Source organism: Aulonocara sp. 'chitande type north' Nkhata Bay, linkage group LG3 (genome assembly GCF_057382095.1).
Source record: "Aulonocara sp. 'chitande type north' Nkhata Bay isolate Kocher_YH1m ecotype deep benthic linkage group LG3, A_spYH_male_GT1.1, whole genome shotgun sequence".
NCBI lineage: Eukaryota > Metazoa > Chordata > Actinopteri > Cichliformes > Cichlidae > Aulonocara > Aulonocara sp. 'chitande type north' Nkhata Bay.
The window spans coordinates 23,324,204-23,339,143 of NC_141346.1; the positions used below are offsets into that span (position 1 = coordinate 23,324,204).

Consider the following 14,940-nt stretch of genomic DNA (forward strand, 5'->3'; position numbering starts at 1 on the left):
TCAGTGAACTTCACTTATAGGCCATCAAAGCCTCATCTGAACATGGATGCACCACTTGCATAGGTTTAATACTTGTAAATAAACGGCTAATCACACAAATCACTGCAACAATAATAGTAAACATTGTTTAATGTTAATCCTTGCACTCCACCTCTTGACGCATGGACATTCCCATGCGTCAACTCACCAAACCTGGATCCCTGTCTTAAAGAAAAAGATTAGCTAGATCATGTCCCAGGCAACATCAGGGCACCTCCTCCGGAGTAGCTCCGTAACCCTGCAATAAAAGATGTTAGCGTGTGTTGCATATTAAGTTTGCTTAACACCTGGCTCTCCCAGGAGCCTGCATACACACCATCACGGCCTGGAAAGCAAAATCTGGAAGTGAAATCAAACTTCATACCTGTAAACAATTGTATCATAAGAGTAATAAGCATTCAACATCAGCAAGACAAGTGTCATGTGCAGGTTTTCTCAAATCAGTAACTACAACTATTACCCTAATTCACCTCAGACATGGATTATCCCATGTACTCTGTTAACATTAATGTAATCAGTGACTTCTCTTAAGCAAAGTCACTCCACTCATATATTATTATTATGGGTTCAAAAGTGGCCAGCAAATGAGCCCATAATAAACTATTCCATAATTACCGTAATCTCTTATTTCTTGTACTCATGTCACTTGTCCGCTTCAGCTGAATCTTCTAAATGCAGTCTCAGAAAAACAAACATTAGCAACATTGACCATCCTGGTGGGCAGGCGTCGGCCATCCACATTCCAGAGGTGCCATAAAACACCATAAAGTTAACACTCGCTGTGGAAAAAGTAACACTGGTCTCATCACAGTATGTCTCAAACTATATTAATTTCTCCATCAACATATAGCCTGTAACTACAGTTTTCTTCACACATAAACCCAGAAATCTTGTAGTAGAGAAACATTAGCCAGTATTCCTATAAATCACATGATCAAACACATGAAGAACCGTAATGCTGTAAAAACGAAAATGCAAATGTTAGCGCTTGCGCAGGCGTATGCATACTTTGTCACAGTTATCTCTGTGAGCACACAAGCTAGTGAATGACACACACATAGTAAATTCACAGACACAGAAAATGGCATTTAAAATGTTAAATCATCACGCAACCTCGAGTGTTGCTGTCATCTTTCTGCTTCTGTAAAGGGAAGCACACACAGACCCATCTGCACCCCTGCCAGGCGGGGGTCAACTTCACACAGTCGTGTTACATCAGTAAAGTCTTGTCAGCTTTTGTCAGCTTTTACCAGTCAGTCAGTTTGTTTTCCTTTCACTCACTCATTCATGCATTCATTCTTTCTTTCTTTGCTGATAGTGGAACCTATCGTCGCATTTAGTTTCCACTCTCAGCAAAATGACGTCATTTCAAAACGAAAAAGAAGAACTTTAGTTTGGATTACATCGCTGAATCCTTTTGGACTGGGACTGTCATTTAATAATTGTCCCAAATAAGTGGCTTTCTCCAGAGTCCATTTAAATGTGGAGAACTCACTTGGCACAATTGTCTTGACGACGTGTAACGCTTTTAATTCCCGACTTGCAGATCTGCTCAAAGAAAAGAAATTCACAAGCAAAAATCAGTGCTTGTTCAAAAATGAAAAATAAAAAATAACAGAGATTATCAAACCAAACTCTCAGTGCACTGTGAAAGTATCAAAATAAAAAGGCCTTGTTAAGTCATGACACAAACTCCTCATCATCTTCACAACAGGAGAAGAATCATCAGCTAGATTCACTCCAAACCAACCATCAGCTGCACAACACACCACACCACATAACTATGAGTTTAATCACCAGGTCTGTGCTCTTCACTCATTTAGGTCACAGATCTATTTTATTCAATTTTTCCTTTTTCCCTTCATCATAAAACATGTGACATGCTGTCATGCACTTCATAAAAAAAGTTTGTTCTGACGTATTCAGAGTTGTGTATCTAAATACAGAATTCACTCGCACATCAAAGCAGGAACTCAGTGTTTTAGAGTTTCCACTCAAACACATCTCATTCACTCGTGCTAGAATTCAGTCACCTTTCATTAATCTAAAACCAATCAACTAATTTGCATATCAGCTATTAACCCACTAAGTTGACAGGACGACAGGAAAGCATGTTCAAAATATTATCACAAAAGACAATTTCCCTCATACAGTAAATTACTTGCTGCATCAATCAAGCAGGAAGCTTCTCCCAATTTACCATTTTAACACTAAATTTATTGCCTGATCACTGATTTATCAAACCAGGATTTTTTTTCCCACAAAAGTTAAATTGTTGTCCTGCAACTTGGAGAGTCAATTTTTTTTTTTTTTTAGGATAAATTCAGTATTTGATAACAAGTGTCTGCTAAATTGAGACTAATTTAACACTGATGAAAGATAACAAGCTAATTTTCATTACATGTGTTTGTGTTATTAGGCAGGTCTAATGCATGTCTGTGGAGCTGCATCTCCAGCAGAGCATGTTCTTAAAGCTGCCTTTCCTACACACTTCTCTGCTATTATTTAATCATTTCTTAACTAATGTGCTATGAGTCTTCATGAGTCATTTTGTGTTTGGAATTGTTAGTAGGGTTAATGCATGTTCTGCTTGTGTGTGTGTGATTTTGTATATGTTTCTATTTTCGCAATGTTTCAGACTCCGTCTCAATTTTCCAACTTAAGCTGTCAGTTTTCTTTTCCCCAGGTTTGCTAACCCAAATTTTGATTTCCCACATTAAATAATTCCTATGTGTTCTCACCTAGTCTTCTCACTCTGTTGTCCTCTCACTCTTTTGTCCTCTCCCACTTCAACAGTCCCGGCAGTTCTCCTTCAGCTTTGTCCTGTCTAGTAGCTGAAGTGCTGCTGCTGCCTTCTTGGGCGACTTCTTAGCAGCTGCTGCCGGTTTCTTGGCTTTGGCCGCGGCGGGCGTCTTAGCTTTGGTCTCAGTAACCCTGTTCATCTTGAAGGATCCGGAGGCCCCGGTGCCCTTGGTCTGCACCAGAGTGCCCTTCGCCACCAGACTCTTGATGGCGGTCTTGACACGGGCCTTGTTCTTGTCCACATCGTAGCCTCCGGCAGCCAGAGCCTTCTTGAGGGCGGCCACGGCTTTCACAATCAGCTCGCCCACACTGGGGCCGACCTTCTTGGGATTGGAAGTCGTCGTCTTCTTCTTCTTGGCCTGAACCTCTGCACAGGGCGCAGGGCGTGTTTATGATGGAGCCTTTCCCACCACAGCGCCGGCACGTTGAGCGCATCATGAAGGGTCCATTTCTTTCATGTAGCTATGGTCGCTAGCCAGCATGCTAGCCGCATGTGGCTTGCCCGAGTCACTCAGTCCTTTTTGAGCATTTCAACATGCTGCCGCCGCAGACCCTGGCCTCAGATCCAGCAAGTTTAGCGCGCTGATCTCCAAAAAAAGTCCCGAAGGCCAGAAAGACGTCAAATAAGTGTCTCGTGCTGAGAACTCAAACAAAAACTCCTCTTCACGCTGCCATCTTGCTCGCCCCTCCGTGAAATTCAACCAATCAGACAGGAAGATGGGTTTGCTTTCTTCTTCTGCTGCTGTTTATCCACATTACTGCTGCTTGTTGGGACTTTTTTGCTCAGGACTCGATGCTGTCTCTTTATCATGTTATTGCTTTGGAGCTGCATTCCTTGTCTTCAGGGAGGGGTGAGAGCTTGCTTGCTTGTGAGGTTGAGAGACACATGGCGCTGTAAATAAGTCAGCCAGAAACTTGGCCTGCATGTTTCCAATGATGTTAAAATATAACTTTCTTCCGACTGCTGCATGTGGAAAATTGATTCAGGTCTGCTTTTCACCTGAAAGTGACAAACTAAAACATGTTCATTATTATCATCACTGCTTAATCAACACACATCTCTCTCTCTCTCTCGCTCTGTGTTTTTGTGAACAATCCTTTCTTAAAAGCAGAAAATGAAATTGTAGTTGTTTTTGGCTGATCAACACAAAACCTTTTTCCTATGATTATTTTTCTTTTTCACTCTTTTTTTTCTTTTTTTTTCGTTACAATAGCTGGTGACCTGCAGAATCACCGCTCTCACTCACAATCAAAGGCAATTACCTTTACACAGCGCACAAAAACACTGTGATGTCAGACACATTCACACTCACTTTTTCATCTGCATAAATAAACCATATGGCTGGAGATATGTGCCATGGTGATCCATAAGCATGATCACCAGTTTATTTAATTATTTTTAATCCAACAAAACAAATAAACAAAAACATGATGCTGATGCTACACACACACACGAGTCAAGGTGCAGAAAAACTGCTCATGGAAACGCTGCACACTCTCTGTTTCCCTCTCTTTGAGTAGTTCTCAGACAGCTCTTGATCTGATAATGTGTAGCTTGCTCATCAGCTCAAAAAACAAAAACAAAACTGCAACGCGACATCACACAGTAGTTGCTCTGCCCACAGCGGCAAAGTCTTACACTTTCATATTCAACTCAGCTTCTCCATCATGTACTTTTAGATGTTTCATACAGGGTTCAGCATATTAGTTGTTTTCACAGGTGTGCTCTACATCTCAACAATGGCTCATAATAAGACGACAGTCTTTCACACAGGTCAAGTGCCTCTATGCACTTCATTAGTTTAAATATTTACCTATATCACTTCTCCTCACATGTCATTGTACTGAATTTAAGCAACCACAAGCTTAATGTAGATTACTTTTAACAACTATCCACCTCAATAACGTCTATGGTTTGGCACACAGGCTGTTAACATTTTGTGTCAGGAAGGGGTGGGGGGAAAGCCACCCACCAGAGCATAGCTGCTGATGTGGGCTGGCCTTTTCCACACATTCTTCAAGGCTGGTGTGTTTTCTGAAAACTTCTAACATTTGAATCTCTTCCATTTATAAGCCTGCGATTAACCGCACGGCTCAGGTCCGCGTGAAACCCGCGTGACCGCGCTTGCGTGAACCCGCGCAGCTGTGGAGCCGTCGCTCCCTCTCTTTTTTACATAAATACTTTGTGCTGCCAGGAGCAAAGTCCAGCACAAACGTCTGTCTCCCTCCGACTCACTCTTGGTTGCTTAGAAACCCATGATAACAACAACAGTCGGTGTCACAGACCACATGTTCTGCTCCGCACACACCCACACAACAACAACAACGACGACGACGACAACAAAAACAACACAAAATAGGCCTATCGTCCAGCACAGTCTGGACCCCGCGGAACTTCTCAACGCCCCACAAAGTGGCGGAGAACTCACCTCTCGCCACACAAAGTAGCGAGGAACCTCTTGCTCCACAAAGTAGCAAGGAACCTCTTGCTCCACAAAGTAGCAAGGAACCCGGGTATCGCTCCACAAAGTAGCGAACTTCTCAACGCCTCACACAGTGGCGGAGACTGCACAACCACACGGTTATAGAGTCGGGCTCTTCTCAACGCCTCACACAGTGGCGGAGACTGCACAACGACACGGTTATAGAGTCGGCCTCTTTAAACTTACTTGGCGTTGCTTAGAGTGTAATATCAGCCCGAATCCCGCCGACCGTCATTCATCGAGAAGAAAAGACAGACCGCGAATCCACAGGAACTTCCTGGCTGACGTCAGTCTTTCAGCATGCCTCTCCTCCCCTCGGTGAATGCGATTCCATGGCTCCGGCATCGAAGGACCAATTAATGATAGGTTTGTAGCTTGAACCTATTCGCTGGAACGTTAAGACAATATAATTACACTGCTAAGCAAGACACAAATAGGCAAAGTTCTTCATGTTACTCGTGCACGGGAGAGACCGGACAGAGCGCCGTCCCTTCGCTTGACCCCAGTTGCTCTCGTCCGTTCTCCCATACACTGTCCTTTTATTGAGGTTACATGAATATGCATAGGTTCATTAACATACGACGTCTACATACAAACAAAGAGTACCTTGCCTGTGTGTGGGTGTGTGTGTGTGTGTGTGTGTGTGTGTGTGTGTGTGTGTGTGTGTACTGCTGATCAAAGGGTCAAACATCCTTGGTCAGGAAGAGGGTAGCCTCCCCCTCACCCTATATGGTTCATCCTAGATAACACGGTGAGGAAGTCCTGCAGTTCATCTAAACAAAGAGCACTTAGACTAGAACAGACGCAACTACGTTAATCCTACCATAAAACAATAAGACATGGTATGACCTCTCATGCTCCCAAAGTGCTGTCTAATACACACAAAGTTTGCAGACTATCAAGGATCAAAACCTCTACCAATCTACAACTAATTACAAAACTCTAAGCATATATAAGTAAATATTTCTAAGCATAAATGACAATCAACAATACAAATCTAACAGTGAGTCTGCAGCCGATGTTGCAGACTGCCTCATGGCTGAATCAAATCTGTTGAAGAAATGATTCAGTTCATTTGCCCATCTCACATCCCTCCCAGGCAGAGAGTTCTGCTGTTTGTGGCCCGAGATGGTTCTGAGGCCTCTCCAGACTTCACCAACGTTGTTTTGCTGAAGCTGGTTCTCCATCTTCTGCCTATAGCTGTCCTTCCCATTCCTTATCAGTCCCCTCAACTCTCTCTGCACCCTTTTCAACTCCTCTTTGTCTTTGGATTTGAAGGCCCCCCTCTTCTGCTTGAGGACAGCTTTAATTTCTGGGGTAATCCAAGGTTTGTTGTTGGAAAAACACCGTACAGTCCTGGTAGGTACGGTGTTATCCACACAGAAATTAACATAGTCAGTAATGCATGTAGTAAGGCTGTCGATGTCCTCTCCATGGTCGTCACAGATCACCTCCCACACAGTCGACTCAAAACAATCCTTAAGAGCCTCCTCACTCTCCTCCGACCATCTCTGCACTGTGCGGGTGGCTGGTGGCTCCCTGCGCACTAAGGGCTCATACACAGGGACAAGGTGCACCAGGTTGTGGTCAGATTTGCCCAGTGGAGGGAGAGGTGATGAACTGTATGCCTCTTCTGCATTGGCATACAGTAAGTCCAGTGTTTTATTGTCTCTGGTTGGGCAGGTCACATACTGGGTGAAGGTGGGCAGTGTGGAGTCCAGTGAGGCATGTTTGAAGTCCCCTGATATTATGAGAAGGGCTCTCGGTGATTGTGTTTGCAGTCTGCTGACCACAGAGTGGAGAGAGTCACAGGCTGCATCCGCGTTGGCCGAGGGGGGGGCATATGCTGTTATTGCGATAACATGCGAGAACTCCCGGGGCAGATAGTACGGACGCATGCTAACGGCTAACAGCTCAATGTCTCTGCTGCAGAGTTGTTCTTTCACAGTGATGTGCCCAGGGTTACACCTCAGCTCTTCTCTGACAGGATGGTGGGAGTTTCTAACAATTACAGAGTCTTCATTAATTCCATGCAAACATACACCTATCTGGAACAACCCTGACATATTACAAAACAATAATATGATTAACTTCCCAGATTGGAGTTGCAAAGGAATTAAATACTTGGAGCATATTTTAGAAGGAACAGACTTTATTCCATTTGACAGACTAGTTATACAATATGGGATCAACAAGAAAAGATTTTTTTAGAATTTGAACAAATTAAATCCATAGTAAAAAAGAAATTTAAACCCAGTAAAGTTGAATTACAAACACCACGAAGTGTGGTACAATTTCTTACTGTTATAACCACCAAATTATTGCCTAAAATATACAAAACACTTTCTAAAATAGATGAATCAATATCCCTTCCTATTGCTAAATGGGAAGCAGATTTATCGATCAGCTTAGACCAAAACGTCTGGTATCAGGTATGCTTAAAAACCTTTCAATTGATTAGAAATTACAGTCTTCAAAACAATACAAAATACTACATAGAGTACTCTATGCAGGTAATCAAATGTTCCAGATGGGCTTTATGTCATCTAACAACTGCTCACACTGTCAAGGCAATACACTGGACAATTACATCCACACTCATTGGTTCTGTCCACCAGTTCAGAAGTTTTGGCGTGGGATATGTGAAGAATTATCAAAGTGTCTTAAATAGTGTGTTTGTTGGGCAACTTGGATGATGTCACTACAGAAATAAATACAGCCTACATGGTTTTCACTGCCCTGTGCATTTCCAAGAAAACAGTCCTCATAAACTGGAAAAATAAAAATAATCTAAATTCTAACCAATATACAAACCATGTAATAGATCACATTAGTCTTGATACAGCCTCTGCCACCACATTAAATTAATCGCTCTAGGCGTCTTTGATCGGCTCCATCACCTAGCGGGGTGGGGGGTCGTGGTTTTGTCCTGCCTTCACTAGTATCGCGGTTGCGAGGGTAGGTGCAGGCTTGGGCTGAGGGTGTTCCGCCTCCGGGTTGGGACTCTGGGTGGGCCCAGGGGCCTTGTGCCCTGGCTGGTATGTCGCCGTGGTTGTGGGTTGGTGTGTGCGTGTAGGCCCTGCCCTGGCGTGGGGGGCCTCTGATGCGCCGGCGGAAATAGGGGTGTCTTCAACTGGCGGGGAGTTTGTCACATCCTTGGTCTGGATGGGCCTGAGCTCCCTGGCCGTGGTGTATTCCTGGTAGTGGGTGTGCCTACTGGGGTCAGTGGGGAAGCTGGCCCCAGGGTGGGGCTTCTCGCCCCCCATCCCTACCTCCCTAAGATAAGAAGGAGTCTCACCATCTGCCTAATTTCCCTCAGTGACTGGACATCTCAGTTGAAATTACCCCACTGTGTGCTATCTTATACGTCTATAACTAAGTGACACAATTGTTGTATTGTTAAAAGTTGTGATCAGTACATAAAATAAAGAAATTTCCATCACACTTATCATTTCCAAGTAAGACTTTTCCCAATCTACCAATTTGGAAACCTCACCAGCGATTCTACTTTCTGAGGTGGTTGAGGAAGTTGAATGCCAGCATCAATTCAAATTTCGACAGGAGTGTGATCGAGCGCTTGCTGACAAGCTGCATTACAGTTTGGTATTTATACATGTGTGTATATATATATATTTATATTTTTATTTAGTCTGTTAATATTTGTAATATTTTTTACTGTACTGCTTAGTTACTTGTCTTCTGCTTGTCATACACATTTGATTGCAATGCTGACCCTGTGCTAACTTGCATATGACAAATAAAAACTGAAACTGAAACAAACCTCAATTCAGCAGTTCACCTTAAACTCAGTTAACATCCTCCTTTCCAATTTTTTGCAGAGCTCCTGGTTTATCCCCACTTCAGTTCTCAGTGTATTCTTTAAATTGTCAATTTCAATAAAACCTTTAATCTGCCTCTGACTGTTAGAGTCTGACTTCAGAGTCCATCTCAGCCATCATGACATTATAACCGTGACTTACATGTATTTCTTTCACTGCCATGATTTCTGTTAGATTAATGTAATTATTTTGCTATATACTAAGATACAGCTGTCTTTTTCTTAAGCCTGTGTTATGCTTAACCTCCTCACTACTGCATATGTAGAAGTGGAGGCATGCAGAATCCCCACTGCTTCCTCTCTCTGGACAGATAATACTTGTGTACCCTTTCTGCTACATATATCCTGCTGAACTGTGTTTGATCTGTGTAGACTGGACTGGACACCTACTAAGAGGGTACTTAAGGTATAAGTTGGGTCTGTTTCTTCTGTCCCTTACTGAACTCCTGAACAGTATTGGTCAAGTTACTTGAAAAAAGTAATCAGTAACTTTAAAGTAAATAAAACCAAAGACTAGCAGTCCTGTTGCTCTATTTTCACCTGTTTAGCAGGAGTGAGGCAGGCGGAGGTTTGCCCTGGTGCAGGTGTGTCGCAGCCGTCATGTCAGTGGAAGAATCCAGGAGTTTCTCTGTGAGTTTCACAGCGTAGCCTACTCAGTGCTTGTGCGGAAGTTTAGGGGGTGTTTTTGCTGTAAAAATAAGTTTTCTTTGAACAGCAGATGCTAATGTTTTTGTCACTTTTTATGGAATCAAACTCATAGTAAGGTCAGTACTTCCACGCTCATACTCTCTCCCGCACTCCATATATTATCCATTGTTGATCTGCACACAGCTGTTGCCACGAACGTCGCACTCGCTTACGTCATTGTCATGAGACACTCGCAAAAAAAAAATCATGGTTTTAGTAACGCAGTAACGCAGTGTGCTTACGGGAAAGTAACAGTAATCTAATTACCTTTTTTGCAATAGTAATCCCTTACTTTACTCGTTACTTGAAAAAAGTAATCGTATTACTTTTCTCTGCTGCTGAATTCCTTACTGCACTGCTGCAGTGAATGAATTCCTTTTTGCAAGAATAAAACTCTCGAAAGACAACTCCAGCAGTTCACTTGTTTTATTTAATGCACTAAATTTCCAACACATTACACTGAACTGAAAACTTAATCACTGATTGAAATGTATGTTGACTATTGCACTACTGCACCAAACAAATCTATAATGCAGTAATTTGCAAATAAACACAGGATCTGTAACATTACAGTATTTATTGAGTGTTAAGGATAGACATTTGTTTTAATCAGAAGCAAATTTAAGACTAACCTACTAATGCAGTATGTTAATTTCTTCATTTCTGCGAAAGTACGATCACACTATTAATGTGATCACTTTTTTTTTCTTCCTCTGAGATCAGTGTACTGTCTTCACAAAAAGTTTGTTCGGAGTCTGTACTCTTTAAATCAGGACTGTCCACAGTTTCTATATATTGTAACACTTTCTCTATGCTTAGTACCAGTCTCTCAGATGCTGTCACTGTCTCATTCAGGCTCCATTTGCATTCTACGACTTTTTTTTGAAGATTTATAGATTGTGCACTGGAGGAGCCTTTATCTTGCTCCACTGAGTGGAGCTCCGTTTCACTGGCCTCCACCACTTCCTCAATTTTTATTAATTTCAGTTTAAATTTCTCTTTCTCCTCTTTCAATTCTTTCTTGTGTCCCATCAGTGTCCCCACCATGTTTTTATGCTCTTCCTCCTTCTTCTGTAATTCTTTACTAAGTTTGTTCATGTTATTCTCAATAGCCTTCATGTTTTGATTCATGGTGTCCAAGTTCTCTTGTTGTCGGGTTTCTGTTATCAAATAGACAAACAGGAAGTTTCACAGCTAATGTGTTTTAAACAGACACGAATAAGTTATATGTGACTTAATATTAAAATCTCAGTAGGGCATTTAAATAATACATTTTAATTCAAATGTGTTTCAGTAACAAAAATGTTTTCAAAAACAGTTAGAAACCCATGTGTGTTTTTATTGCTACTTTGACAAAACCTACAAAAAGACATATGAAGACTTGCTGTCAATTTAACAAATCCAAGAAGGTTAAAACTAATACATTGATGACTTAACTTACTGTGTTTGTGTTTCCACACAGCAAAGATGAGTACAAGGACACTCATGACACAAGCAGTGAAGCTGATGGCAATGCAAGCACCAGAGGTACATGGAGTCCCAAAAAAATCATCTGAAATATGAGAAAAAGTTAGACTTATGAATATATACAAATATAGAAGCATACCCAAATCAAATGATTTTTTACCTGGAACATGTATGTGTGTCTCTCTGCTCTGGTTGGTGTTCCTCTGTTGGACTCTGCAGGTGATGTTGTTACTGTGTCTCTTCTCCACAGTCACTCTGCTGCTGGCAGTATAGAGGTCATCAGGACCTCTGAGGGTCTCTGTAGGTCCAGCAGAGAGGAGGTTTCCCTCACCATCCAACCACAGCAGCTCAGGCTCTGGATACCAGCCTGCAGACTCACACTGTAACACCACTCCACTTATGGATTGGTCAATCCCTGCTAACTTGACAACTGCCTGGGAAACACTCCCTGGTGAGCAAAATAAGCATCAATTGAAGGACAGAGTAATAATTATCATGTCAAACATGCAGTACTAATGGCTGGTAAAACACTTCTGAGTACACAGATAAAAAAGAAGAATAACAAGAATAACTTCTGCTTACCAACAACAAGCTGGACAGTAATCTCTTTATCCAAATCTGGAAAGTAACATCTGTATATTCCTCTGTCTGAGTGTTGTACTTTGGAGAGTTTCAGGGAAATATCTCCATGCTTCAGTTCAGTGATGTCCACTGATGTTCGTCCTTTGAAAGATGAATGCTGATTAACATGAAGGTCTTGACCTTCATGCCACACATGGACAAATCTGGGTTTAAGGTCAGGTCTTGCCCACTCAAAGGTCATACCAGAAGCATCTGAAGCCGGTTTCAGATGGCATGGCAAAATAATGTCATCACCCACCATCACAGTTACTGCCTGCGATGGACCAACTACCTGAATCTGACCTGCAAAGATGATTCCAGCAATGAGACACAATGAGTGCAAAGATGATTCCAGCAACTTATCCAAACTTATTTTATACATTTTTTATTTATATGTAACAGCTAAACACAACAATTGTATGTTTTTATCAAATCCCCTAGATGCCAATGTAATTTAAACAAGTATGAATAAAACTTGATAATGTGATCCTGAACTCTCAGTGACAGTTAAAATCACCTGTTACTCTGAAAATACTAATCTACCACACTCTAACAAAGATGCAGTCTTTAGTCAAGTCTGATTATTTTGTTTTGTTTTCCCAAAGTTACCTTCACAACAGCATGTTAGGAGAAGCAGAACAGGAGCCTGATGAAAAATGAAACATGCGAATCTTGATGTAGGCTGCCCCTTACTTCGCTTTAGCACCATGATGTTCTGTGAAAAAATAAATAAATCATAAAAGTAAATAAATAAGCTATGTTCAGACTGTGTTGTCTTGTGAATATGTAAGAACTACTTCTAGATTGATTAATTTGCTGTGATCCAATATTCAACTTCTTTAATGCATGAAAGACAAAACAGATGTGTACTATTGCATGTATGTGAAAAATAATACAATAACTTTGGGATTCAGGAGAACAGGAGAGTGAAACAATCTGCCAGGGCTGCTTTATAGTCTTCTGAGCTAAGCTATTTCAAGTGTGCTGCATCAGAATAGTACCAGAGGAAACAGGCTGTCCTCTTGCTGTAATAATATCAGGCACATTTTTTAAAAACTATTTGGCCTGCATCTGTTTGATTCATCTCTTTCTGCCATCGCTTACTGCATTGAATTTTAGATCAGCAGTTTGCAAGTTGGCAGTCAGTCAGTCCCTCACGTTAACTTTTATCGAGTGGAAAAAAGGTTAGCGTTCATCCTCCAGCTTCACTGTGTTTCTGTTATGCTAAGATAGTTGTGTCGCTAGCAATCACGTAGCACATCATTATATACCAACTAGTCCAACTTCAATAACCCTACAAAAGTCACTGCTGTTTAGTTTCTGTTTTCATTTATGTTGGAAGTGATAGCACAGCTGTACGTTTTAATCTTTTCAGAAACATTTCAGTCAGAACATGCTATATCATTTTTAGGTGGAAACTAGCGAGCTAACTTCCTGCTAACTTCTAACTCCGTTAAATTTAATACATTCTGTTTTCATGGATGCCTGGATATTAAACTTCATTGTTACACCTGATAAGGCAGCAACGCTGATCATTGTATTAAAGATGAAAGAATTTAGACAGTTTTTAACTCTCAGTGTTTGTTTGTTTTGGTGAGGCTCCTGACTATGGTAGCCATAATGCTCAGACAATCCATCAAACTGTGCGGCTTTGTAACTTAGCAAAGTCATACTAAAACATTTTTTGACAGATTTCTGAGTGCTGTGTACCACATAAAATCGGTTCGAGGTCAGTAAGCACAACCAGAATTCACACATAAGGCGCACCAGATTATAAGGTACACTGATGATTTTTGAGAAAATTAAAGGCTTTTAAGTGTGCCTTGTAGTACAGAAAATATGATACATTCTGAAACTAAATGTTATGGGCACAAATATTTTGAAAGCTGATATTTCCCACAGGTGGTCAACAGTGGAAATTACTTCTATAAAGGTCTCTGTCATTGAAGTCATTGTAATATATATTCAGCAGCATGAACATTCATATGGTTTATGCATTTATACATACAATGGTATCGGATAGTGGTATAGAACCAAACACAAATTGACAATTTGTACTACAAGCCAAATGTTTTAACATACCCACCCATTCTTAAAAATCAGGACTTAGGATTTATTAAAATCAGGAAATGACCTTGTCAAAACAAAACCAACTTAAGTTAAAGATGAAGAACTTACATACAAATTAACAGCTAAATTCCTGCCACAAAACCAATCATGTAACTACCATTACTGTTTGTTTAAGTACGGTTGAACCTGGTAATGACAGTTTTAATTGAGTTGTTTATAGTACTCGGTCATAGAATGCAAATGTATGACTTCTGTTTCAATAACTCTCATACTCAACCTCAAAATGAATTACCACTGTGTTATGCAGAAAAAATAATTGTAATATTCAAATTTCCTAAAAAGAATAGTTAGCATGAGTAACTCAATCTTAAAATCTTGAATATCAAGTTGTTGCACAAAGGCAGTGTGCCCCCCACCCATATCTACATGACAGCTAATCATCACCAAGTAATCTCAAAAGAAGATTTCATACCTGTTGTTGCTCTCAACACTTACTTCAGTGCAGTCAGTAAGTCAAAGTTCTAAAATAATGTACCTTGATCTAGGATTTATATAGATCAAGGTACATTCTGGTTATCTCTGTCTCTAGTAATTATTGACTTGCAATACTCTGCCAGCTGATGATAATTAAAGACAAAGGCAAATAGGTGTTTAAGATGTGAGTATGAGTAGTTCAGAACCAATATTACATTGCTTTAGTAATTTTTAAGTGGATAAATACATTCACTTAACTGATTGTCCAATATGGTGTGGTTTCAATGTGGTAGTGGTGTGTGTGACTGTGTGATAAGGTATTGAAAATTATATTACGCAGAGAGGTGTGGTGAGGAAAACATCAGACTTCACTCTATCTTAACTGAAGTAATTACTTTATAGTAGATGGTCTGCTTGAAGCTTTGCTCCGGTGCATGTGTAAAAAAAACAACACACTGC

At 40.9% G+C, this 14,940-nt stretch overlaps 1 protein-coding gene across 1 annotated transcript; it reads right to left on the minus strand.

Annotated features, from left to right (window-relative positions):
* Positions 1 to 10,278: 10,278 nt before the first annotated feature.
* Positions 10,279 to 14,503, minus strand: LOC147334635 (butyrophilin subfamily 3 member A2-like). Its single transcript, XM_086273635.1, has 6 exons — positions 14,480 to 14,503; positions 12,547 to 12,652; positions 11,899 to 12,240; positions 11,477 to 11,764; positions 11,291 to 11,401; positions 10,279 to 11,009 (listed from the first exon to the last, which is right to left on the minus strand). The coding sequence occupies exons 2-6, from the start codon at positions 12,644 to 12,646 to the stop codon at positions 10,507 to 10,509; spliced, it is 1,344 nt and encodes a 447-aa protein (XP_086129761.1). The 5' UTR covers positions 12,647 to 12,652; positions 14,480 to 14,503; the 3' UTR covers positions 10,279 to 10,506.
* Between the last annotated feature and the right edge of the window lie 437 nt (positions 14,504 to 14,940).